Raw genomic sequence first — 27,350 nt, 5'->3', positions numbered from 1 at the left:
TGTGTGCATGAAATATAATACCCTATTTCTATTGCAAGTTTTAATACAGTAGTCTAGAGTATGTTACTTAACTGTTTAGAAATGTTTTGTTACAATTCTAAACAAACTTGCCAAATAATTTGCTCCTACCATACACAATGCTATGCTACCTGCCAATGTTAGATTTTTTTTTAGAGTCTGCCACCTGTAGACTCATAGCAGAACTACAACATATTTTACACCTCAAAGGCAAACATATATACGTACATTAAATAATATTTTAAAAATGGATTTTGGAGTCATTGTAGCGTTATAAAAATGGCCACACAAAATAGTCATCATTCGTAACTGAATCGAGTTTTTTTTCTAACTTATCTCTGTTAACTATGGTTGTTCTTCAGGAGCCCCATCCTCCCCGTATGTCAGCAGAGAACACGTCCAGACGTCAGGCACGTTTCGACACACTGCCTCTCAACATCTTCGAGCACCTGGACAAACTGAGACCATTCGTCGAGGTCAGGCCTCACTTATAGTGGAGACACTTCAAACACTGGGCTTCTCTCATTATATAAATAAAAATGTGTGTTTGTCTGTTACTGTGTGTCTGCAGGCGGTGCACGATGGTGTGCCACTAGTGCAGGCGATGGTGCCAAGAAATCAGACCCGCTCCTTCATTATCCCTGGGTCTGATGTCCTGGTGAGACATGAGAATCTTGTTACACTTACGAGCACACATACACAGATCCAGGCCTGGACCTTAACGACAGTTAAATGCAATCATATAATATAATTATCTAGAAATGACGCAAAATAGGTTTGACCTTTTTTTTTCTTAACTAACTGATTTAGATCCTTCAATCATATCCCAATATATATATATATATATACATAAGTGGTGTTTCCATTCTGAAAGTCTGTCTTATGTCTTTGTTGAACCAGGTGACTGTGAGTGCTAAAGGACAGATAGGAACACACAGCTGGCTGCCCTATGACAAGAACATCGCCAATTATTTTACCTTTACTAAGGATCCTACAATGAGCAATCCAAAGTAAGCGTGCACACACACACACACACACACACACACAGAAGCAAATTTGACATGCTCCAGTAATCTATATAAATAAAAGAGAGGTTTGGTATGTACATTGGTCAGAACTCGCTCTTTAAATTATATCTTTATGTTTCATAACAGAAAAACTGGCTGGATAGAATTTAATTTACCTGGACCATAAGTGAAAACAAAATGTTGAGTAAAAGTAATGTTATTAGCAGTTATATGCAGGATTTAATAATTCACGTTAAAATAATTTACCAATATTCTACCTGTTCAATGTAAATAAACACCTGCACCATTACGTAATATTTACACTGCTGAAATAACAGCGCTCAAGTGGTATAAGTGAATTTTGACACTCTGGAGTCGTTTTAAGACAAAACTTCATCTTTTTCCGATCTACTTTTTTGATTTCTCATTTGTGATTCACTCTCCGATTACCAATGAGGGAGTGTATTTGGCTGAAGTGATAATATCACTGATTACATTAAAGCTGATCAGCTTATTTTTAGTTTTAACCTTTTCAATATTTCTACAAACTCTTTTCCCGACGACGGGTACTAATGCTAGTCACTAATAAGAAATATATATTTTTTAAAAACAGCATAGACATTATACATTATACAGTATGTCCAAAAGTATGTGGATGTCTAATCATTAGATTCGTATGTTCTTGTTGTACATCCCATTACAGACCTGCTATAACATCTACTCTTCTTAAAAGGCTTAGTTTGGAGAATGGCTTCCGGGATTTGAGCTCATTAAACCATAGGAACATTAGTGAAGTCAGGTCACTTGATGACTTGTCAAACCATGTTTCTATGGACCTAAAGTAGCTTTGTGGACAGGACATTGCTATGCTGAGACATGTTTGGAATGCTTATTTCTGGTTAAGGGAAGTTCTTGATGTTACAGTAAACAAATAAATTACTTTATAGTTGTTTGCTCCAGACTTCGTGGCAACAGTTTCACAAGGTTAAGTGTACACATATTTTTGGACTTATTGCGTATCTACAGTACCAAATTTAAGTTAATTCAGTTTTGTGCACCAATCGTCTTCATATCTTCATATTAAATTAAATTAAATCATGCAGTTTAAATTGAAGAACACATATTTTACTGTGACAGGCAGCAAAGTGCCCACAGGGTTATTTTATAAAGTGGATTGTTTATGTAACAACCTCAGGAGCAACCTCATTTCTCCCCTCGTCTGTTCCAAGCACTCAGCATTCAGCATCATCGGTATACTTATCACCAGCCTGATCATCTGTCATCATCTGTATCTGTTTCTCACTGATTTATGTCTAAAGTCATAAAATCAAGTTAGATGATTTTATGATTGATTTATTTATAGCACACTGTGTGGCTTAACCAACAAAAAAGCATTCCAGTGAAATGGGTCAGGTACAGGGACTGGACCAAAAATGAGGGCCAAAAACATACAAAATGAGAGGCGATAAAGTGGTTAAGGAGGCCTGAAGAACTATTTCTCAAGACTAAATTAAAACATACAATAGAAGAAATAGAAGTCTGGCTCTTGGGAAGCAAAATACGAAAATATGAGGGCTTTATGCAGAGTGATCTTGGGCCTCTTCAATAGGCAGAATATTTCAATTTTCTTTATATTCTTATTTTTATGCATATGAACTTCCGTTATTATGTATGCCACAGGGTTTCAGTGAGGTTTTTAACAGAGGAATATAAAATGCTAAAAAGTTTTCGTTTTTCTTATTTTGCCACTGCTTATTGTCTTGCTGGGTGCCAATATTTCTGGATTTGTTTCAGTAATGTTTAACAATTTATGTGTGTGACCTTTAGAACACACCGGTTCCTGAGTGGTCCGTTCTCCCCAGGGGTGGACATTGGGGCCCAGGTGCTGGTGGTGTCTAGTGACGCCCGCCTGCTGTTCAGCGGGGGACACTGGGACTGCAGCCTACGTGTCACCACACTGACCAAGGCCAAACTAGTGGGCAGAATCTGCCGTCACGTAGGTAAGACATGATAACCCAACCTGACATTTAGATATACAATCAGTGATAAATGTCCCTTGAAATATTAATTTAGCTGAATTATAGATGAATGGTGGCAAAGAGAATGTCTCACTAAATGGACATGAATGTTTGGCTGTTAAACCACAAGACCTTAAAAATATTTCTTATTCTGAATCCGAATTTAGGCATATATAAATACAATTAATCCTGAATATAATTAATTGTTAACAGGCCAGGACATTGTTTAACTGGTCTTGCTTAGAATTTAATAATAATACACTAATAGGTTTCTTAATCTCAAGTGATTATTACGTTTTGTTCTGACACTGTGTGTTTTAGACGTGGTGACGTGTCTGGCTTTGGACCTGTGCGGTATCTACCTCATCTCAGGCTCTCGTGACACCACCTGCATGGTGTGGCAGGTTCTCCAGCAGGTCCGAACACATTTAATAATCTCATACTTTATGAGGATTTCATATAGTAGTGAACATCATGTCAGTTTTGTAGTTATTTATAGTCACGTTTAATGCTGTGGAAAATCTGTAAACAAGCATTACCAACCAGCATCTACTGTTTCCTCTCCGGAAGTCAATAAAGCAAAAATGAAACTTGTCATGTGACAAAAAAAAACAAGCGGAAACTTTGACCTGAAGTCTTCCCCATGTTAGAAAACTAGTGTTCCTGTAAATGAGCTGTTACCAGCAAATAGATCTTTGTTTATGCCGCTTTATCCTGTATACAGGGTCACGGGTATATAAACTATACCAGGAGATTTAGGGCATGAGGCAGGGTACACCCTGGACAGGGTGTCAATCTATTGCGGGGCACACACACACATATACTCACACAAATACATATAGTACCAGGAATTTGGGAACGCCAATAAGCCTAATCTACATGTCTTTGGACTGTGGGAGGAAACCGGAGTACCTGGAGGAAACCCACCAAGCAATGGCTAAGCCACTTCCATCAAATGAATATATATGTTTTGTAGTGATTTTGTTATGACTACACAGCTGTTTAGTCCCAATCCTGTCAGTTTTTGTCACATTGTGTGCATGTGGAAATGCTCTCACTTTACATGTTAAACAGATCTGTGATTCGTGATCTCAAAATTTTTTTGCAACACAACTTCACCAAGTGATTAAGCGTCCCAATTTTTACCACATTTCTTTTATAAAGTTGATGGTTTTGGCATCTTTTTTGGACGAGGCAGTTTACATGCAGTTATGAAATAATAAGCTTATGAACTTAAGGAACCTTAGAAAACAAGCATTTATTTTTCATAACTGTCCTTTTATATCTCCTTCTGTCTCTCTCTCGCTTATGTAGGGTGGTTTCTCCTGTGGTCTGTCTCCACGACCAGTGCAGGTGCTGTGTGGTCATGATGCAGAGGTCACCTGTGTCGCCATCAGCACTGAGCTGGACATGGCTGTTTCAGGATCAAAGGTTAGTCATCCTTAAAGCTAGTCAGTATTTTGTTACCAACAAAGTAGTCAGTATTTTGTTACCCTTGTTGCCACAAAACATTGAGTGTTTTCACTTTCTATGTCTCTCTTAGGACGGGACCGTGATCGTGCACAGCATCCGACGAGGTCAGTATCTACGCACGCTGCATCCTCCCTATGAGAGCTGCATTTCGGTCCGGGTTAACCAGCTGCAGGTGGGAATGGAGGGCCACATGGTGGTACAGACCATCCTGGAGGGCTGTGCTGCAGGGAAGGCAAGTCATCTCATTTAGTTTTCCGTCCTGCTTTATTTTTTATTTGTATGCAGTTTGTATATTTATTGATTTGTGCACATTGTCTTCTAGGAGAAGTGCGGACTGTATGTGTACTCTGTGAACGGCACGCTGATGGCGTCTGCGGTGCTGGAGGAACCAGTGTCAGCACTCTGTTTGGTTTCTGACTACCTCATACTGGGCACACTACAGGGCAACCTGCACATTAAAGACCTGTTTAGGTAATGAGTCTCTGTCCCTACAGTATCATCCAGAAATCTGTGACCATTATTGCTTCTATTTGCCTTTCTTTTTTAAAATTAACACACCTTTTAATGACTGACTGTTTTATCAGCAATAACTTGAGTGAGAACTATGGACTTCACATGTTTCTGCAAAACACGAAAAATATAAGACTCGTATATTGAATATTCAATTGAAATATTTAAATTCAACTGAATATATTCTTATTGACTATTTTGTGTGTGTATGTGTGTGTGTGTGTTGCAGCATGGAGCAGGCTGCTAAACCCTTGGCACTGAAGCTCCCTATTTGCAGTGTATCAGTCACCAAGGAGAGCAGTCACATTCTGGTGGGATTAGAGGATGGCAAACTCATCGTTGTGGGAGCGGGGAAACCAGAGGAGGTAACTGGGTGTTTTTAAAATTTATTTATACTTTTATTATAACTTTAGAGTGGTGCCTTTATACCACTTTAATAATTAGACTTGGTCACCAATGGTGTTGCGTCACCAATGGTGTTGCGTCACCATGGAGATTTTCCCTTGATTTCACTAATGATGCACCAATCAAAGCAAGTACTGACTCAGTAATGTCATGAATGTGTCATGAGACACTGAGCAGAATGTTGTGAGTTCAAATCTCAGCAATAGGGATTTAAACCTCCTTCTTGATTGTATCCTCACTCAGTTGTCAACCATTAGCTTTCAGTATTGTTCACATCAACCTCAAAATGAGAAACAAATATTATCTTTGTGATATTTCCCGTGGCATGATCGCTGGTGCCAGAAGGCCTGGTTTGAGTACATTTATAACTGCTGATCTCCTGGGATTTTTTACACAAAGTGTGAAACCGTCTGTAGCGCTTACCCAGAATGGTGCAATAAAGATAAAACATCCAGTGAGTAAAGTTCTGTCAACGGAATCTCCTTGTTGATGAAGGAGGTTAACATAGAACACAGCCAGATTGCTTCAAGCTGACAGGAAGTGCTTCAGAGAACCACTCTGTACAATACTAGTGAGTAGAAGAGAATCACAGTATGCGCAACATGTTGAACCTTAAGGCTGCTACAACAAGAGAAAGCCATGTTGGGTTCCACATCTCTCAGTGAGGAGCAGAAAGCTGAGGTTGCACAGGCTCACCAAAATGAGCTGGTGAAGATTGGGAAAATGTAGCCTGGGCTGATAAATGTCCATTTCTGCCAAGGCACATAGATGGTAGGGTCAGATTTTGGCACCAACAGCATAAATCCATGGACCCAACCTACCTTGTGTTAACAGTCCAAGCTGGTGGAGGTGCTGTAATGGTGTAGGGAACATTGACTTCCAACAATTTACATTATAACTTCTAATACACTATATGGACGAAAGTATTTGGCCAAACCTGCAATGACATTTAATCCAAATACATACACATACATACAAGATTTTTGAGAGTTTCTGTGGGAATTCATGCCCAATCTCATTCTGTAGAGCATTTATAAGGTCAGGCACTGATGTTCATTGAGAAGGCCTGGCTTGCAATCTCCGTTCTAGTTCATCCCAAAGCGGCTTGATAGGGTTGAGGTTAGGGCTCTGTGCGGGCCAGTCACACCAAACTCATGTCTTTATAGTCCTTGCTTTGTGCACTGGTCATTTTGGAATAGAAAAGGGGTTTTTCCAAATTGTTGCCACAAAGTTTAAAGCATAGCATCATCCAAGATGGTATGCTAGGGCATTAAGATTGTCCTTCACTGGCGATTATTGAAATACATAAATTCAATAATTAACAGATTTGGCCAAATACTTTTGTTCATATAGTGTATTTCCAACATAATTATGCACCATGTCACAAAGCAAAAGTTGCCACTTTGATTAAATCTGGTCAGTATGCACCATTTTACAACATTTTAGTTTGCGAAAGCTTGTAATCTTCAAAACTTTATAGAGTAGTAGATTTTTTTCCAGATCGCCACACAGAGAGATCTAACAGTACAGTTTCCTTAACCAAGTGTTTTTGTATCTACATGCATATGTATATTTCTTATTTTCAGAATCATAAAGCAACATGTTCTCTGCGTGTGTGTTCATTCAGGTGCGTTCAAGTCATTTATCTCGGCGGATCTTCGGATATACACGCAGAATCTCTCAGGTGTCTGCAGGAGAGACTGAGTACAACCCTACTGAGAATGCTGGGAAATGAGCATCATGTCCCCTTCAGACCAGCCTTCAATAGGCTTTTTGTCACACACACACACCCACATCCCTAAGATGCTGACCCTCAGCACAGGTCTACATACTTGGGGCTGCTGCTCTGGTTTTTTGGAATAAAGCAGAGTTGTCCATAGCTGCACTTTAGAAAACAAAGAAACATTTCTATTTTATTGTCTTGCATTTTTTTTTTTAGCAAGTCATTCCAAAGATTGAAAGTCAGAGAGAGACTTAGAATCACATGAACTGGGATGTGAGAGTCGAGTCAATCTCAGAGCTGGAGATTCTGGAATAACAGACGCTTTTTACTCTGGGCACAAAGCTGAGGACACACACACGCACGCACTCAAACTGCTGGACATGACCGGAGTGTATCATCTGTGACAATCGCTCCTGCGACTGTGCAAAACTTTAATTCGGACATTCCTGCAAGCTGATATGTTATCAACACCACTTGTCAGTGTGGGAGAGACCGAGAGAGAGGAAGAAAGAGCATTCATTTATGTTTTTGAACGAGTGCGTGTGAATATCCTGTGCTTACACACTGTTGCTTAAAGCAATAATCAATGCACAGATTATGTTTAGTCCTTTTACTTTTGCTTGATGTTATGCTCTTAATGCACTCTGGAGTTTTTAAAAACGTGTGCCTTAAAAATTCTGTCTAGTGTTTATATTGTACGACACTGTTACACAATTCTATATTTGTAATCACATTTTTATGTTTCACTCATGATGGTTGCTTGTGTGTGTGTTTTTTTTTTTTTTTTAAATAGAGGTCTTGTGCACTGGTTCCAGTTTTTTTTTCTATTTCCTGTCATATGAAAGTGCCTTTCTGAATGTATACTTTCTTTAATTCTTATGAGTCAGCCCTCCTTCTGTCTTTTCTCTTCTCTTTGTTCCTGCACTGATTTCTCTTAAAGTGCCTCGACACCTAAAATCATTCAAACCGTATGAGCCTTAGCAATACATGAAATGGCTTTTACACTGGTCATATGGACTTTTACACAAGTCTTGGCGTTAGGCAGAATGCCAGCCATTTCGAGTCGCCTGCACTGGTATGTTTTTCTTTTTTCTTTTTTTTTTTTTTGGTGAAACACTGAATCCTTTGAAGAGTGTTGGGTGTCTGTGGAACACATGGGAATGCAGCCATGCTGGGCTCAAGCTGCAATATCAAACCCCCCCGCCCCTCTCCTCCACGCCCCAGCCATGTAGACTCTTTACCACCCAGCTTTCCCAGCTCACTTTTTCTACTGCTGTTCACGTCACATGATCGATATTTGGTGCCTTTTAAACGCTCACGAATGCTGTTTTGTTTGATTGTACACACCTCAGCACACATGCATACACTTTTCCTATTCCAGCGTACTACAATTTGCTCATCACGCTGAAGCAATGTCCTCTAGTTTGTCTTTCAAGTCAACACTGCTGTGCAGAGTGAATGAGTCTTTTCATGTTTGCACCACTGCCTGTCTTCTATTCATGCCCTGCACTCCGCATAAACACGTTGGGAATAAGTGATGTGAGGAGATGCCCTGCGGTGGGCTCTGGCACGCACGCTGTTGGGAGATTTGTCTTTACACCAATTCATATTGCTGAGATCAGTCTTGTAGCTGGCTGGTGTTTATTAACCACCACACACATTTACATTTACATTTAGGCATTTGGCAGACGCTCTTATCCAGAAACAGCGGCAACTTGGTGGTTGTGGGGTTTGAACCTGGGATCTTCCGAACCGTAGTCCAGGGACACATTACAGTCTGTCTCTTTGAATTTGTTCTTTTTTTTTTTTGGTATGTATATAAGTGGGTGTGTATTGAGATAAAATACATAATGTTTCCTTAATTGTCCTGTTGCCTCATTTTGTATTGAACTTGAACTAAAGATCTCGTTTTAGACAATGATATGTAGTAAAAGAAGGAATAATACCTGGGGATAAGGTTTGGGTTTATGGTTTATTCTGCTCCTATAATATTCAGTATCCTAATTTCCCCAGGGTGGGATGAAGTGCAAGCCTTCTATTGACAGGTTTAAAGTTGTGCAGCACTTTTGTTTTGATTTTATGTGATGATGTTTATAAACATGCAATTTGTGTACCAGACTAAGGCACCAGGTCCAAGGGCATTGTTTATTAGTCTGGAAGATGAATTCTTTCTCCACAGAATGTAACCAAAAAGAAATACAACTTTCCACTTTAGAATTGTGAGCTTCTGTCGTTTATTCATTTTTAGTTCACGAAATGCAGTACATCAACACTTTATGATACTTAATAAGTCTATGTAAGCAGCTTGTAAGATTTTTATTTTATATTGTTCTGTGTTTTAGATTAATATGCACTGTTTCTGTAAATTAAAAACCTAATTAATGATTTGTAAAAGAATTTGCTTTAGTTGTCGATTAAAGTCTTTAATGTCAATTAATGACTACTCCCAACTCTAATATACAGGGTAGTTAAGTACAAAGAGACTCTTAATATGAGGGGCGTTCAAGTCAAAGCAGCACTTGTGATAAAATGTCTTCTGAATAAACAAGTAAAACTGATTGATCTATACACAAGCACAGTACAGTGATGAGACTCCTAGCTGCAGTTAAACATCTGAAGAAGGCTGTACATCTGTGAATGATGATCCCAGCCGAGGTGGTTTAGATCCCACTGTAGTCATTCAGATAAACACTCAGCAAGTGGAACAACGCCCGATCCTTGAAAATCAATGAATGACTTTTCACCGTCATTCACAAACACGATTTGCATAATACAGGAACTAAGCTGGGAGTTATCGCCACATCCCTAGTACAGTCCTGACTTTGCTCTAAGCCATTTCCACATGTTTGGGCCATTAAAGGAATTCTTGGGAGGCCAGTATTTTAGAAGCAGGCATTCTGAGAAAACTTTCTATCTTGATGTTATCCATGCACAGATAAGTGCATTAGTGTAGCAGGGGATTATATTGAAAAATAAACTTATTCTGCGGCGAAAAAAAAGTCCCGTTTTGACTTGAACATCTTTGTATAACACATTGCCAAAATGTCAAGCAGATTTGATGTAAACAAGTTTATTTAAGTGAATTTTTTTTTTTAATGCAAGATTGTTTAAAATGCTCTACGATCGGTATAGAATTTCTTTAGGATGGACCTCTAAGTCAGTACATTCCTTACTAAAAGAAAGCAGTTACTGTAGATGATGATAACTGGCAAGTATTTTAAATTTAGAAGCAGGTAGCATTTATAATTTAGAATCTTAAAAAAATTAAAACACTAATAATTACAAATAACCACTGTATGTCTGCAAATATTTACTATTCAACCTCATGACCTAAAATGTTACCTGTAACTATATTGAACATGCAAACAATAATGTACAACCTCGTTTAGAGTCAGGGCCATGCTTGAACGATTTCTCTTTAATGGTTGATTTTAAACTTCCTCTAACTCAAGGCCCAACATCTCGTCTCAAAACAGCTCTCTCTCTCTCTCTCTCTCTCTTTGGAAACATACCACTCCGTGCCTCCCTCCTCCTGTCCTGACGTGTCAACCCAATCAGGGTTGAAAAGGTCACAGTTACCCTACGTTTATCTGGCAGAGGAATCCTTTGATGCGCTTGTAGGCCGAACATCCTGTAGTTCAACTCATAAACACCCCAAGGGGGACAATAGAGCCGGGGGGGTTGGAGGGAGACCAAGCCAGAGCACGCTCAGAGAGAGACAGAATGAGAGAGGAACAAGGGGGGGGGGGGTGTAGTGGGGACACCACTATTATGGTCACTATTCCGTCTCTGATCTGCCAGGCTGACAATGGGAGGAGGGCTCGACACCTCGCTCTCCATAAAAGCAGGTATCTCCTTCCCAGTCCTGAGGCAGGGGGAAGGAGGAAGAGAAATGGAAAGCCCCTGACAATTACTTGTTGTCTGAGTGCTTACTGTTAGAACCACAAGCACTTGTGAACAACCGCAAATCCTCTCCACCCCTCCCAGATTCACTGCTGACCACCTAGTTGTTAGCCTCTGGAGATCTACAGGATGAACTGCCTCTGTTTTTTATTGCAGCTTTCTTCTTAGTGGTCACTATCTTCTTACCCCAGTATGACAATCCCTGTGTATCTGATTATGGGTTTGGACTTGCAATGTAAATGCCGTAATGCTGCAATCACTGACGGTATTGTAAAGGAAATGGTTTGGAATTAAGAAATTGAAATCTAAATAAATTAAATAAGATATAGTACAATGTCAATGTACAGCCTACATCAGCGGAATGTAAACGAGAAATATTGTTTTTTTTTTCACATAAACTTCGTCTTTTACTAAATCATTTGCACTTATATCAATGTTACAGTAAATCCAGGAGGCTGGTTTAATTTTTACATATCCTGATGAATTGTAGAAATGTACTTTCTGTACACCCATGGAGACATTTTCTCAATTTACAATCAATTAAAACAGTCATGACTTCATAGTATTACTTCTATTATATTACTCCATTATTAACTCCAAGCCATTATAGTTTTCATGTTTTTTCCCCCTAACCAGTCACCTCAAGATAAGGTTTGTCCTGCTTATTTTCAGTCAGCATAGATGACACTGGGCAAACAGCAAGACAACTTTGACAAACCAAATACACATCGACGGCTGGGTTTTAACTGAAAAAGCAGACCGTTACCCTGACAATAGGGCAGTGTAGTCTGGTTGTTGATTTGGCCCTGATGAAAACAGGCTCTGGGAAGTGCTGCTATCTGATCACCTTCATTCAAATGAATCAATGCAAATGTATTATGATTTGCTGATAATGAGAAACATATCTTATGGTGAAGATCAACAATAACAAAATAAAAAAATTAAAAGGACAGCCTCATGACACAAAAATCAATCCACAAAAAGCAATGATGTTCACACATATCCAGCTATTTTAAATGTAATATTAAATTTAATATTAAACAGAGCATAAAGGGGAAAAAATCAATAAAAAGATTGAATCATAGGTGGTTAAATGGGTAATTGCTTAATACATTTAAAAAAAACTGTTAATGTTTACATTTTATGAAATAATCATAAATGTAGGCAAATCTCTATTTTCTTCTTACAATGTGGGCATAAATACGTATATAACACAAACATCAATTACACACAGTTGTGTCAAAAAACCTTATTTCTAAAATTGTATTTATTAAAATATTTTAATGCTGATACAATGAAAGGAATACTTATAAACACGAATGTAAAATAAAAAAATTTAGTTAGAAAGGCATTTTTCTTATGTGTGTGTAAATCCACACAAATCAGACTTGTCTTAAGGTTCATACTGTGCGGCCTGATATAGAGCGCTTGTAAAGCATCAGCTGTGCTTTACTTAACTGAGTCTGACTCTCAGCGGATGCTGAGACACATATCTGTTTTATACTCTTCTCTTTTCCTCAGTAGTTGCATACTTGTCTTCTGTGTCTCTTTGAAGCTCTCCTCTCATTGTATTTTGGGGGCTGTCTCCATTTGTTGTCCTCTGAAGTATCCAGACCTCATGCGGTGCATCCCTGTGGCTTTACGACTGCTGCCACTGATCACTTGTTTATCTAGAAGACCTTCAGTCCCTCTGATTAAAAAAAAAAAAAAAGTCTGGACTATCCATCTCAAGAAAAGAAGAGCATGCAGGTGTGGACAGGTTTTTACACTATAATGAATATGATGACTTTGACTTTAATAGTCATAAACGCTGTGAAAGACTGACATCCAATCTAGGATGTAGTCCCACCTCATATCCAGGGTTTCTTAGGTTCAGCTCCAGATTCACCACAGCCTCATTTATGGAAAGGTCACACATTTTACAGGTAAACATAAGCATTTTGAAAGAAATTAGTGTGAAAATAATGTCTTAAATAAGCATGTGTGAACAAAATGGCATATATATATGAAGAAATAACTTTTTCAAGTGAGAAAACCAAATAAAAAATATATATAGGGTGAATAGTGGTAAAGTGGGACACTTTCTGAAAATGGTTGTTAAATATGATGTGCCACACCCCGGAAGTGATGTCATAGCCACCGATTTTTTAAAAAACAATTTTTATCACATACTTGCTAATGATGAACTCATTGTTAATTTTTAGTAATAAAAACATATCCATGCAAAGATATAAATTATTAAGCTTAACTGTCCCCCAACTTTACCCATTGTCCCAGTTTACCACTATTCACCCTATATACTAAGGAAGGAAGGAAAAAATATCTTTCTGTATCATGTGTGAAAAATCACAAGTGAGGTGTGGTGATGTCATGTGACTTGATTATATACATGAATTAATGAATATATGAATAATAATAATAATAGAAAGAAGAACTAATTATTTCTCCAACTATTTTTCATCAATATCACTTATACAGAGACACACTAATTTCAGTTCATCCATCCAGTTTCTCCATGCATCCTTTATCTTTTTATACATCTGCTATTTTTTCCATCCGTCCGTCCACCTATTTTTCCACCAGTTCGTTCAACCATCTATTTTTCCATCCATCCACCACTATCTGTCTGTTGATCCTTCTATCCTTTTCTGCATTCAGCCAGTAATCCATCCTTTCCAGTTTATCTATCTTTCCATGCCTCCATACTTTCCTCCATCCATCCTCTTCTCAGTTAAGCTACTGATCCATCTTTCCCAATGTATCTATTTCTTCATTTCTTTATCCATCTATCCATCGATCCATCTCCTTTCACGCTCCCTAAGACATGTGCATCGTTGCTCTTCCCATCTTCTTCCCCCTGCCCAATCACGGACAAGGGAAGCAGTGACGTCACGCCGGCAGGCAGAAGAGGTTCATAAGCGGCGCGCGACAGATTTCAGTGTTGTGATGGGAGCGCGCGAGCAGCGGAGCGGATTTAAGTTGTGTGTGTGTCACGGAAACAAATTAAATCCCGGCAACAGGAAACGAAACTAGGATTACATCTTATTCGCATATCCGTGTTTATAGAGCAGAGTGTTTTTAGAAATAGTCTTGACACTCGGTGGTGTGCCAGTAGCTTTGTAAGTCGCTGGGTGAAGCTGCAGCAGTGAGAGATGAAGTGCGCGGCCGCGGTGCTCGCGCTCTGCCTCCACATCACCGCCCTCAAGGTGAGTTCAGCCGCGCGCGCGGGACCTGCACGAGCTTTCTAAACGCCTTAAACATGTCTCTCATATTCTTTATCTTCTCTAAAATTTACTCCCTATCACTTTTCAGTTGATGATTATAAATATGTGTTCTGTTAGAAGATATCTGATCTCTGTAAACTTTTTTTTTTTTTTTTTTTTTTAAAGTCAGGGATTTAACCGTAACACGTATTTAACCGTTAAACCGTAACTCTGTTAAAAAAAGAATAATTTCATTACGAATTTACTTAACAAATGTGTACATTATAAAAGTAATAAAACTACAATAAAAAAACAGATCTATATCCATTTTCAAAAATGTTTTTCTCCTTGTTGGAACAAAAATGTTTTAAAAGTAAAGAGAAATTCTGGGTGTTTTTAAAGAAACTTGAGAACATTTTACACTATTTTATCACTCGAAAGAGAGATCAGTATGTAGTTGTAACTGACAAGCAGAATAATCAGGGCTTGAGATCAGGATTTATAATGTTAAGGATAAAGGTGATGATGATGCTGATGTTAAAGAACAGTATGATGACACAATGATTAAAAAAGACTGATCATAGTAATCTGTAGTAATATTAATATATAATAAAATAATCATAATAAACTTTAGTGAAACTGGATTTTACTGAGTATTGCACTTTAAAGTACATTTATAAATTCCTGATCTCACACCCTGAATATTTTTTCTTTTTTCGTTACACGGCTTTGTTTTGATCTTGTCTTGTGTTTACGAAAAGTGTCGAAGTTTCTCAAAGTTTTTGTAAAAAAAAAACAGGAGATATTCCTTTCTTTTTTTTTTTTAACATTTTTGTCACAGCAATAAAAAGCACATGTATGAAAAAAAACCTGTACACATTTTTTTTTATTCATTTGTAAAACAAATCAGTGTGTATATGTGTGTGTGACTGTATTTAATAGATTTGTGTATGACCCCTTTTTCATTTTTTTAGTGGCCCAAATGTTTGAAACTATAGAATCCAATAATTACTTTTACATGTTTGGATTTAAAATGTATCTATTTAGACCTAATGTTCAATGATTTTCTTCTTTAGTGCAGCGATTGTTCCGGGCCGATTAACTTTTGACTTCAGATCTGTCCAACGACAGAAGCCAATGTGTGATAGGTGTGGTTCTGTTACATCTTATATTAAGTCTTAAATTAAAAAGATCAATTATAAGTTTTTATAAGGAAAAAATGCTCATGGGACCTAACCTTTGAGTCAACACAGGACATGCACAGCCCCAACATTTCAAATGTTACTTTCTTAAACCATAAAAAAGGGGAAACATACATGCCCAAAGATCCTAATTTTGGCTAGGGAACTAATACAAACTGTTTATATTGAGTTAAAAAGTGCCTTTACTCTTGTCTTTGTTCCTTTCACACATCTAATCTCTTCTAAAGTGCTGATATCCTCTAGAGATTCATGTCATAATAAGAGTTCATGAGTTTTGCTAAGGCTTGGACAAGCCAGATGTCCCAGCACTCGTCTTAAACAAATCATTCCCACAAAAAACACTCTCTTTATTCTCTGTATCAAAACATGGCATTCTGCAGACCTTAGGAAAAAAAACCCAAAAAGCTATGATCTAATCGGGTTGTTATGCTCTCTATCTTCAAACGAAGTCTTTTTTTTCTCTCTTTGTGCTCATGCTAGCTTTTGTGTAGAAAATCAGTGCAAGGCAGATACGGGTCATTCAGTGCATGGAAAGAGTGTGGAAGGATGAGGAGAATGCCACATCTGTCCCTCATGTCGGCTCTCGGTGAAAAGGCAACCACAGCTTAAGTATCGCTGGGGCCGTGTGTATGCAGAGTGTAGTAATTATCCTCATTTTCTCCTGGTCTGCGGACGGCGAGGGGGGAGACTTTGCAGTTCAGTAATTTGACTTTCCGTTTTGCTGCATGGTTTTGGTATGTGTGTGTGTGTGTGTGTGTGCGTGGGTGGGTGGGTGGGTTGATTGAGAAGAGAGGGAGAGATTGATTAGCAAGCTGTTTAATGCCCCCAATTAAAGGGATCTTTGCAAGAATTGTAAGAAATGCTTTTGGAAATAGCAGTCATGCATTCCCTTAATTGGCACGCTACACATGTCTGATTGTGAAAATACGATCTTTAAAATGTAGTCATTACATTTACATAAAAAAAAATACATTGTCCAGTTCTCTGTGATGCGGAATGTATTTTTTTTAATGCTAAGCTCTACACAATGAGAAATGATTTTGTTTAAAGCATGTAAACTAACATATACCTGTTAAAATACTAAAGTTATTTGATCACTATATATATATATATATACAGAAACTCCTCAAGTTCCAGGTATTGGTAATTGTTCCACAATGTATTATAAGCTATAAAAAAAATGGCAACCTGCCCACTTTCTTCCTGCTGCTGATCTGCAGTTGATGGTTCGCGACAGGCAACCGGGTGTGAGGTTGTCTCCTGACTCATGAGCTCCAGCCTCATGTGGTCTTTCATGTGTATGACTTTCAGGCCCATTGTGAACCCCTTACGCACTCCACATGCGCTCATACATCAAGTTCAGTCAGCAGCATGTGTGTGTGTGAGCGTGTGAGTGACCAGGACAGCCGTAAACCGGAGCTCCTCTTTGAATCCCTCGCTAAACATTGGTGGTCCTTTGCTGGCAAACTGTTGGAAACAGGAACCTCTTTAGCTAGTGCTGAACAACTGTGCCTTCCCTAGGGGACCCGAACCTCAGTGCCTCAGACCACAGGATAAAATCTTTGTTGAGAGACCTTAGGATCAAAGGCACGAGGCTGTTTCATGCTAACTGACTTGTTTCGCATGCGTCGTCTCCGCCTGGCCGAGTCCACTCGCAGGCCCTGCGGTCATTCCGATGATGTTTAACCGTCTGGTGTTTGATTTAAGTTTGCAGTGTTTAAAAGAGTGTTAGTGCCAGCATAGTTTATAGTGTAGGCAACGTTTGGTCCCATATTAGGAAATTAAAAAGGGGAAATGTACCTAATTCCCAAATATGGCATTCAGAGTGACCTTAAACAGCATGATGTGTTTTTCTTACACTTCTCTCACATGCTTTAGTTTTAGATCAAGTTAAGGAGTGTGCAGCGTGTGTACCTAAATATAAAGTATATCAATATAAGTATGCCTAAATATATATTTCTGTTTTTGATATTGTGTTTAAACAGCGCGAAACAGAGGTTTAAGTATTTATTCTAAGAGCACGTCTAGATCATACCCGGTCCAGATCCTGTTCTTATTGTGCTCATTCCCTAAACCACGTTTAATCAGGACCGCATCATTTCTAAGCGTAACACCAGCTTATTAAAGTCTGCCATGATGATTGTGGAATGTGCGGCCAAACCAGTCGACTAGAACATGTTTTAGCCTGCGGGTACAGCGCTGTGAGTGTGTGTTCGCTCACGACAGGTCAGCACACGCTGCCCAGAGATCAGAGAGAAAGACATCAGAGAGGTTGTTGAGGTTTTACTTTTCCCCCGCTTTGCAGGAGGTTGGTTGTTAGACATCTGTTTGCTCTTGTCAGCTCCCTGGAGGGGAAAAGGGCCAGCCTACCTTAAACCCGGTACACGTTTCGAACACCGCCACGCTGACCTTTTCTCACACATCTGCAAAGCTGCAACGGGGACACATCAAAGGTCTGCGCATACATTCACATGCATCTGTCCGCACCCTGTCCTCGGGACTGCAACTACGTCCCCACCCCTCGGTCGCTCCTTCCCTCGGAGCACATGCGTGGACAGCTGTGGTATTTCGGCTTCATACCCACGGCCTGCGCACTCATCCTTGTCTTGCCGTTTTCCTGGGATTTGAGACTGGACGGCTCTCTCAGGACCTTTCGTCGCTTTTCGCATCTGCGCCCACGCGTGCGTGTGTAATGTCCCCGAGTTCCAGGGCGGCCTTACCCTCCTCTGAGAAACTCTCTTCATACCTCCCTGTCTCCCCCTCTCTGCTGTTTTAATATCTTCTTTCCATTGTGTGTGGCTGGGTTTGATTAAAGCCAGTCACAGCTGTTAGACAGTAAGACATACTGGAGACATACCAGAGGGTTCAGGACCGCGCAGACACGGGTTCTGTCGCCAGTCGCTAAAGACCGGGGCCGACACTTAGGCAGGATTAGATACAGTGCATTTATATTTACAGTTAGACACTCGACAGATACTTTTATCCGAAGTGGCTTACAGGCAGTAACCTGGGCCGATGAAGCCTGATGCCGATGCTCGAAGGCTTTTTATTGGTTGTCTGGAAGTCTGATGGCTAACACAGCTCTCTCTCTCTCTCTCTCTCTCTCTCTCTCTCTCTTTCTCTCTATGAAGTGTTACTGAGCTTGTATTATGTGCTTTGGGTTTTCTATGTTCTGACAGTGAAGTGTATTTAGAGTGTGAGCTGATTTACATCCAGCTACACGACTCCCAGTATGACAGATGAGTGTGAAGAATGCGAAGAAGTTCTGGTGAAACCAAAAGGTTATCTGATCTCTAGTGTCGTCTTCATCTGTCTTCAGAAGAGGCCATTGAGCCGCTCGTTTGCATTGCTAATGGCTGATTGTTCTCAACATGGCCCCTTTAACCCCTCAAACCCTTTGATATGCTTGTGCCAGAGAGGGAGAGAAACATTTTTATTATATTAGCACCCTCCTAAACTACTTAGATGAGTATGTCTGTGTGTAGAGCTGTTGTTAGCTGTCTCGTGTAGTATTAAAACACATAGGATTGCTCATTGACCTGTAGTTGTGTGTGTATGTTTTTCATATGTGCAGGTGGTGGCAGGTGATGTGTGCGCTAGCGGGAAGTTCACGTCGTCGGGTGAGTGTTGCAGTCTGTGTCCTGCGGGCACAGGAGTGGCATCCAGTTGTGAACAAGACGACACCAAATGTCAGCCGTGCCAAGACGGTGAGTGTTGATACCGATCTGAAATAGGGTTTGCTAAAATTCAGCCACAGGGTTTTCCCAGACATTCATCTTTCTTTCTTTCTTCCTTTCATTCTTTCAGCCTAAAACTATTTGAGTTGCCTTTGAATACATATCAGCTTGAAGTGTGTTCTGACATGCCTAATACACCTATACATTATGAATATTTAAGCATTTATTCTGAACTCTCACAACACATTAATCTAGTGTGCGTGAGTGTTTAAGACGTTCTTTAAACTAGGGGCGTTCGAGGTAAACCGGGACTTTTGATCGTGCAGAATAACAGAATGCATTCATGATCTTTATTTCTCGATATAATCCCCCGCTACACTGATTCACGTCTCCCAGTGTTTGTCTAGTCTGTGGAAACTATCCAAGCTTTTCTCAGGATGCAGAAGACAAGATTGGACTGGTCTGCTTCACGGCTGAAACTCTGGCCTCCCAGGAACTCCTCCCGGAGCGAGATCAGGGCAGTACGGGGGACGTGGCAATAACTTAAAAGACGAGTTCCTGAAATGTGCAAGCGGTGTTTGTGAATGATCGTGTGTACAGTTCCCAGAGACAAATACTTGTTCCACTTACTAAGTGTTCACGGGAACGAGTGGTTTATTCACGGATGTACAGCCTTGTTTTTTAACCGTTTGCACCATTCATAAATGTTTTACCGCGGCTAAGAGTCTGATCATGGTACTGGGCTTCGATCTGTTTCCACCTTCATTTTCACCACAAATCCCGGTTTGACTTGAACGCCCCACCTATGTCATGAATGCGTCTATAATAGCAGAAAATTCCTTCTCCCTCACCACAGGTGTGACGTTCTCAGGATCTGAGGGATTGTCCAGGTGCCAGCCGTGTTCACGATGCCCTTTTGGAGTCCCCCAGCTGGCGCACTGCACCATCACCCAGGACACCCTCTGCGACTGTGGCAAAGGCTACTTCCTGTGGAAGCGGCCGAACGAAACCGACGCCGTCTGTGCCCCGTGTGCTATGTGCAACAGGGGGGAGGGCGTAGTTCGGGCGTGTGGGCCTACGGGAAACACCGTGTGCCAACCATGCGGCCCGGGCACCTTTTCAGAGGAAAAAAGCTCCAGCCAGACCTGTACGCCGTGCTCCCAGTGCAGCAAGGACGAGGTCGAGATCCGGCCCTGCCAGCCCAAGTCGGACACACTCTGCATGGGTGTGTACATGGTTTTGAGACTTCAATTTTAATTTTTATTGCACTGTTTTTAATAAAGATTAGAATAACAATGCAAAACAATATAATATAGCAAAAGTAATCTGTGAGCATGACACAAGGCATTCACAGCCAATCCGCAGCAAATTCTTTTTCCATTTCCGTCAGTTTTGCCGCTTATATGTTTTATTTTTTAGCACACCAAATGCATATTACATAAGATATGAACAAAATATGTATCGTTAATTAAACGACAGCAGCATGGATCTCTGTCTGGTCCACACATGTGGTTTTGTGGATAAATCAAGCTTTATAAAATAACTTTATAGAATAACCAACCATTCCATTTTTATGTCCAGTTTGTTTGTTTTTTTAAACATTTTTTCATTGTTTTGATTCCAAAGAACACACCCATTCACATGTGGAGTCAGCTACACGGGCTGTAAATAAAACACGAAACGTAAATGAAAAAGATGTATGGCATATCGAAAGTAATGCGCAAGTGGGCATAACATTAATATATATATACATATTTTTTAGGTGGTTCAAATTGCACATGTTGGTGGAGTTAAGGTTCTCCTCAACATATTCTCCACCACAAGCCATGCATTTGCTCCGCCACTGAACCCAGCTGTCGGATCCAGTTTGAAATCCCCTTCGTCTCAGCTGATGGTGCAGCTTTAATGCTGGCTTCCCTTTCTTTAAACTTCTTCACCCATCTGTGCACATTGCATTTGTCAGTCGTGTCGTCTCCATAAACATTCTCTATGCAGTGGGAGACCATCAACTGCGAAGAGGATTCGAAAGTTGGCTTCAACAGCGGCGCAAATACCCCAGTGTTGAGTAGTAACGTTGTACAGAGGGCGAGTTAGTCTACCAACATTTGTTATACATTTTATGCTCTTTTGCAGCACTTTTCATTAGCGGCCTCGTATCACTCAAGCTACGATTACTTAACGTAAATTAAGTTACGATGAAGAGACTGAGATAGCTGTAGTCATGCACAACAGCAGGGTTTGCGTGTGAAGGTTTCTCACAGAGTTAATAAAACTGTCACCTTGATGCAGTAACTTCATCTTCATGTTCATCCGAACTAGTTTGTGCCTCAGAGCTGACATTGACACCAACTGCTCCAGTGTGAAACGTGTGAGGTGTGTTAAGTTGATGAACAGGTTTTGAGGCAGCTGGATAGTGGGTCATGACCCATGTTAAGTGCTGAAGGGCTGCACTTATCTCACACACACACAAACACACAACCTGAGGCACAGCATGGGACAAGACATGCAACTTAACTATGTTTGATCTGCATTGAGTTAGCCCACAAAGAGTGTGTGTGTGTGTGTGAGAAGTATTCTTTTTTTTTGGTGGAGGGTTTTTCCGCTATGGCGGAGCTATGAAGTCTTGCTGATTGATATTTGCGTGCCTGTTCCCTCCTTGCATTTCAGCTTACGACCTGGTACTCCAGTCTTGCCTGGCACGCAGGCGGTCTCTGGCCATGTGTTGCTCAGATTCCTATCTGGTGTGTGTGTGTGTGTGTGTGACAAAAGTGTCAGCTTGTTTCGCCTCAATGTGGCTGTTGGAGTTCTTTATATCTTCCATCCTTGCTTGAGACCAGATGTTGTTCCCATCACTATTAATAAACATCTTATTAAGCTTTTAAAACAGCGGCATGCTGTGATGATTTCTTTATTTTTTTTTCGGGATAGAAAGAAAACCAACAAGTCGTGACATTCGTGAAAAAACGATAAACAAAAAACAGATTTATTTGCCATGACACTAATCCTGACAGAGGGGTAGAAATTTTACTCGTTATGAATTCCTGTGTTGGAAATAACTTCTTTGTGCAGATCGAGACCTGCACATCTTTTCGAGGAATGGTACCGAGTTTCCGCGCCGACTCATCCCTTCTGAAGAGGAGCGCGAGAAGAAGAATAGAATGGTGCATGGGTCCGAAGCTCCGGACCTTAGCTCTCAGGACAGTCAGGGAGGCAACAACATCCTGATCTATGTGTCTGTGCTGGCAGCCGTGGTGCTGGGACTCCTGATCTACGTCGCCTACAAGTGGTGAGGACTCAAAAATAACACGTGGATTAACATTGAAGATGAGAAGTAAAGCTAATAGCATGATTACATTTATAGAGAAGCAGCCAGTGGCTGTTGATTTATTCACAGGCAGTCGTTTTATCTGAACCCAACTGGCTGAGTGTGTAATAAGTAATTAAATATGTCTGCGTGTTTTAGCTGGAAATCATTCCAGCAGAAGGCGGCGCTGGGAAAAGCTCGGGCTGCAGAATTGAACAACGTGGTAGAGGGCGAGAAGCTGCACAGCGACAGCGGCGTGTTCCTCGACTCTCACAGCCTGCAGGAGGGTCACACGGGTAAAGGTAAAAGTCAGATCACTACTTCCTGCATTACACTGTTACCACTGATATGTCCAGGCAGGATACGAAACACTGAGCCAACCCTTTTTTTGCAGGCATTAAGCAGGACACCAAGCAGGACTCTCGCTACCTTACGCTGCCCCCTCACAGGCAGGAGGAGGTGGAGAAGCTTTTGGCCGAGGGTGGAAGTCGGAGCTGGAGGCAGCTGGCCACCGTCTTGGGTTACGAGCAGGACCGAGTGGACATGTTTGGCCGTGGCGAAGACCCCGTCCACACGCTGCTGACCGACTGGGCGCAGCAAGACAGCTCGACGGTCGAGCTCCTGTCCACCGCACTGAGCAACATCGAGCGACACGATGTAGCCAAAGCACTCGGTTCTCCCAATCAAGGTATTACCATGGTCTGAATCCGGTCCCTTCAGTGGCCTGAAAGATGGAAAACAATGGATCCTAAAGAGGGAAAGAGCACAGCACTCGTTTCTGCATGACAGGGAAGAGACTTTCTACTCCAAACGTGAGGAAAAGAACTGTAATCCTGCTTTTGTTTCGTATCAATCTTAAGTGCCTTTTTGCTCGTTTTTGCAGCGCTTTCCATCGAGAACGGATGCTCCATTCCAGTCATCCGTTCAAGACTGTTTCAGTATTTATGCGAAGAGGACAGACTTCCTTTTCAGAGTCTTGACAAGCCAGAGCAAAACATAATACTGGCTTTGTAATAAGAAAAAATCCTAGCCCTTTGTTCTTCATAATGCATTATAATAAATGTTGTCTTCTGAGTGGTTCAGAAGGATTTGGTTACCGTCTTGCAGGTTGCATCAAAAGCCAGAGGACATGTTTCGGTGCTGTTTTCCGCACTCACACTCGTGCAGGAGGAGGAGGGTCGTCTTCTTCTGGATGAGTTATTATCCATGCGAAAAAAATGCTTTGTCGTACTGATGCAAACATTTGGACTCTTTGAACCCGAGCACAGCCTTCAGTGTTTTCCCCAAAACAGACACAAAACTACACACATGCTGTAAATGAAAAAAAGGAAGCAATGCCTGTTTTATGGGCAAACTATTTGGTGTATGTTTAGCAAATGCTAAAGCGCAATCAATCATGAAGCACTGTTTCCTTATGTGCGTGTGAACAATTAATCAAATTATACAACTAGAAGAGTATCAGTGATAGGGAGCAGCACCATGTGACCATGTTTGTCCCGTTAGTTATGAAATACATTTGTGTCTTCTTTGTCTTTTAATAAAAAAAATAATAATAATAACAACCTGTGTGAGCATTTTTAATAAATCGATTGTGAAAACCTAAGAGTTCCTCAGGCAGGATGGTCTTATTACAGTTATAAGCACATCTCCATAAGTATTTGGACAAGGACGTCTCACTCACTCATCTTCTATACCGCTTTATCAGGGTCTTTATCAGGGTATTCAGGGTAATGGGGGGGGGGATGGGTCGAGCCTATCACAGGAGGCTTAGGGCACAAAGCAGGATACACCCTGGACAGGGTGCCAATCCATCGCAGGGCACACACACTCACACATTACAGGCAATTTGGAAACGCCAATCAACCTAACCTACATGTTTTTGGACTGTGGGAGGAAACCAGTGTACGAGGAGGAATCCCACCAAGCACGGGGAGAACATCAAACTCCATGCACGCAGAGATGGGAATCAAGCCTGGCCGGGAATCAAACCCAGACCCTGGAGGTGCAAGGCGACAACCACTAAACCACCTAAAAGTTCACGAGTATTTTTAATAGATTTGCTTCGTTACATCACACAATTAAACCAACATGAAGCAAGTTTAAGGAGTTTAACAAAGGATTAGAAAATTAAGCTATTTATTACAAAGTCCTTTAATTTTCACAGGTTCAAAAGCAAGCTTTTTTCAGCTGTTTATGGAACCTCTCTGTCACAGAGAGAATATGGGTGCCAATGCAATTCAATAAATGCAAATCATTTATTCATCTTCTATTCTGCTTATCCCATACTTGGTCGCAGGAAGTCTGGAGCCAACCCCAGGAAACTTCAGACACATGGTGCACACCACACACTCATTCACACACTACAGGCAACTTGGGAACACCAATTAGTCTAATCTGAATGTCCTTGGACTGTGGGAGGAAACCCACCAAGCACGGGGAGAACATGCAAACTCCAGACACACAGACAGGAATCAAAGCCTCGACCCTAGAGGTGCAAGTGGAGGTAATCATTAGGCTGTATAAATTTTTTTTAAAAAGCCCTATGAGAAATCATACAATCAACAATTTTGTACAGTTTAAAAAAAAGAAATGTGGGGTCAGCAACATTCAAAAGAGCTTAGAAGACAATTAAAGTGAATGTTTTCAGAATTCCGTCCATGAAGGTGTGAACAATCACAGCAAGTCTAAAATCAAGAGGGCGAGACTCTACTAAAAAAAATTCTTAAAGAATAACCAGAATGATCACGTGAAAAGAATATGTAGAAGGAAAGGAAGGACTCATGTTCCATATATCATGAACCACATCGTCTGTCACATGTTGGAGGCAGGGTTATAACATGGACATGTGTAGCTGCCAATGGAGTTTCTCATTGGTGATCAGTATTGATGATGATTAGACTGCTGATAGAAATAGCATAAGAAATACCAAAGTCTTTAAAGCTCTACTTACTGCTCAGGTTCAGTCAAATGCTATATAATCAGTAGTGCAGCACTTCATTATCGTATGCATAATTAATGACATAAAATACTGTACACCGAAAAAGCAACACAAGGTCTTCAAAAAGCAACATATAATGTTCTTAAAGGGTTGAGTCGGTTCAACCCCACCGAGCCTTTGACGTACTGAAGAGAAAACAGAAGGCAGAAACACCCACGAGCAAACAGCCACTAATGGAAGCTGCAGTAAAGGCCTGGCAAAAGGTGGAAAACGCAGCATGTGGTGATGCCCATGGGGTCCACAGTCAGGCAAACTTTACCAGCAAAGATTTTGCACCCAAATATTCTTCTAATATAATAGAAGATGGATCTGATCTCCAAAGCTTTGGGGTCTCAATCAGTACTAAAGGATTTCAAAAATGTTCTGAATAAATTGTGAAGCCCAGTGACTCTGAAATAGATTTTCAAAAACAAATTTAAATTTTAAATCTGTTGAATTTCGGAATTAACTAAATGTGTTAATGTAAAGTGCGCGGAATAAGGGTGTGAGATTTCAAACGAAACTAAAAAAAAAAAATGTAAAACAACATCTGTCTAAAGACTGTTTTTTATTTAAATTTTAAAATTTGCATCTCCTCCTGTGAGCCGCTAGCGATGAAACAAAGCCTATGCGTTACCTCAAGCTGGGGCAAATACACCCATTACAATTTGTTCTGTAGTTTGTACTTGATTTCACAGACGGACAGACAAATATTCCCAAAACCATCTTAATGTGTTCTATTACTCATCTTACGTCCCCCCCCCCCCCCAATGATTTTACGCAAATAGATCTGACGCCAACTTTACAGATTATACGTAATAAAATCACAATAGAAGATTTGAGGTAGAAAAATGTTGCAGTTCCTCTATAATCCTGCAGGTGGAGCACTTTAAACTATTGACTATTTAGAAAATCAGAAAAAATAAAAAAAAGCCTTGTATGCAGCAATGTCATCACTTCATGACTATAATATTATAGGCTAGGGTAACACGCATGTTTGTTAACCTGTACTGCTTGCTTAGGCTACAAAACATAAACCTTAATGTTTAATTAGGAGGGGGTTTTCACCTAGGGCGCCCCCCCCCCCCACACACACACATGAACTGCCACTGTTGAAGCACATTCAGACAGGAAGCAGACCTGTTAAATATTTCAGTAAAATTTATGGAAAGGTGTGCATGCATATGTGAAAAGGGCTTAGGTCGCCCCAAAGCACACAGCAAAATGAGTTTTAAGGGAACCAAAGTAGAACCTTTTCGACATAAGTCTTAAATCTCGGCTTGGTGAAAAAATAAGTGATTTTAAATCACACTAATCTAACTAGCAGCATTATGCTATTGGGCTGTGTCTCATCAGCTGGTACTAATACTTTAGTCAAGATCTAGGGAATCATGGAATCATGCAGCATAATGCATTTTGGCACAAAATCTGCAGACCTCCGATAACTGAAGATAAAGAAAAATTACACAATCCTGAAAGTAAAAAAAATAAAATAAAATCTTATGAAGATTTTACCACGGTTTCCTTATCTTGGGAATTTTATATTGGTTTTTATATCCACTGTATTTCATAATGTGTTAACCTTTTGTGAATTCTCCATTTTGTTTGAATTTGCATTTTTTTTTTTTTTATTGTGCGAATCAGTAAGACAATACAAGATAGCACCGTCCACCACTCATGCAACAGGACAAGTCCTGACCAACGACATTGGTAATCATGCTTCTTTAACCCTGCATATGACTTTTGTCATTATTTTTGTATTACTGTAATATGCTCTACCAGTGTTCAACAGGTTGTATACACACTACATTGTATGCACACTATCGTGCATACACAAAATGAAAAACCCGCTCCCTAAAAGACAGAGCGTGAGAGCTGCAGGCCCAGCTGGTGCTGAGAAGCTGGTACTTTTTTGCAGTATTTTAGATCC

General features: G+C 40.3%; 2 protein-coding genes across 4 annotated transcripts in view; both read left to right on the top strand.

The window, feature by feature from the left end:
- nbeal2 (neurobeachin-like 2) overlaps positions 1-9,371 on the top strand; it is a 48,556-nt gene extending 39,185 nt beyond the window's left edge. For all 3 annotated transcript variants that reach the window (XM_053494239.1, XM_053494237.1, XM_053494236.1), the window contains 10 exons: positions 381-494; positions 590-676; positions 919-1,028; positions 2,853-3,025; positions 3,365-3,459; positions 4,358-4,474; positions 4,587-4,748; positions 4,839-4,987; positions 5,256-5,391; positions 7,059-9,371. In XM_053494239.1, coding sequence (XP_053350214.1) covers positions 381-494; positions 590-676; positions 919-1,028; positions 2,853-3,025; positions 3,365-3,459; positions 4,358-4,474; positions 4,587-4,748; positions 4,839-4,987; positions 5,256-5,391; positions 7,059-7,166 — 1,251 coding nt within the window. In that variant the 3' untranslated portion in view covers positions 7,167-9,371. The remainder of the gene's footprint in view (positions 1-380; positions 495-589; positions 677-918; positions 1,029-2,852; positions 3,026-3,364; positions 3,460-4,357; positions 4,475-4,586; positions 4,749-4,838; positions 4,988-5,255; positions 5,392-7,058) is intronic.
- A 4,645-nt stretch (positions 9,372-14,016) lies between these two features.
- Positions 14,017-23,961, top strand: nradd (neurotrophin receptor associated death domain). The gene is made up of 6 exons (XM_053493917.1): positions 14,017-14,263; positions 19,037-19,169; positions 19,996-20,364; positions 22,209-22,425; positions 22,603-22,745; positions 22,838-23,961. The coding sequence occupies exons 1-6, from the start codon at positions 14,210-14,212 to the stop codon at positions 23,146-23,148; spliced, it is 1,227 nt and encodes a 408-aa protein (XP_053349892.1). The 5' UTR covers positions 14,017-14,209; the 3' UTR covers positions 23,149-23,961.
- The last annotated feature ends 3,389 nt before the right edge of the window (positions 23,962-27,350 follow it).

This window comes from Clarias gariepinus, chromosome 4 (assembly GCF_024256425.1).
Source record: "Clarias gariepinus isolate MV-2021 ecotype Netherlands chromosome 4, CGAR_prim_01v2, whole genome shotgun sequence".
NCBI classification, from domain to species: domain Eukaryota; kingdom Metazoa; phylum Chordata; class Actinopteri; order Siluriformes; family Clariidae; genus Clarias; species Clarias gariepinus.
The sequence above is the reverse complement of the archived record's forward strand: the minus strand, read 5'-3'. Positions and strand labels throughout refer to the sequence as shown.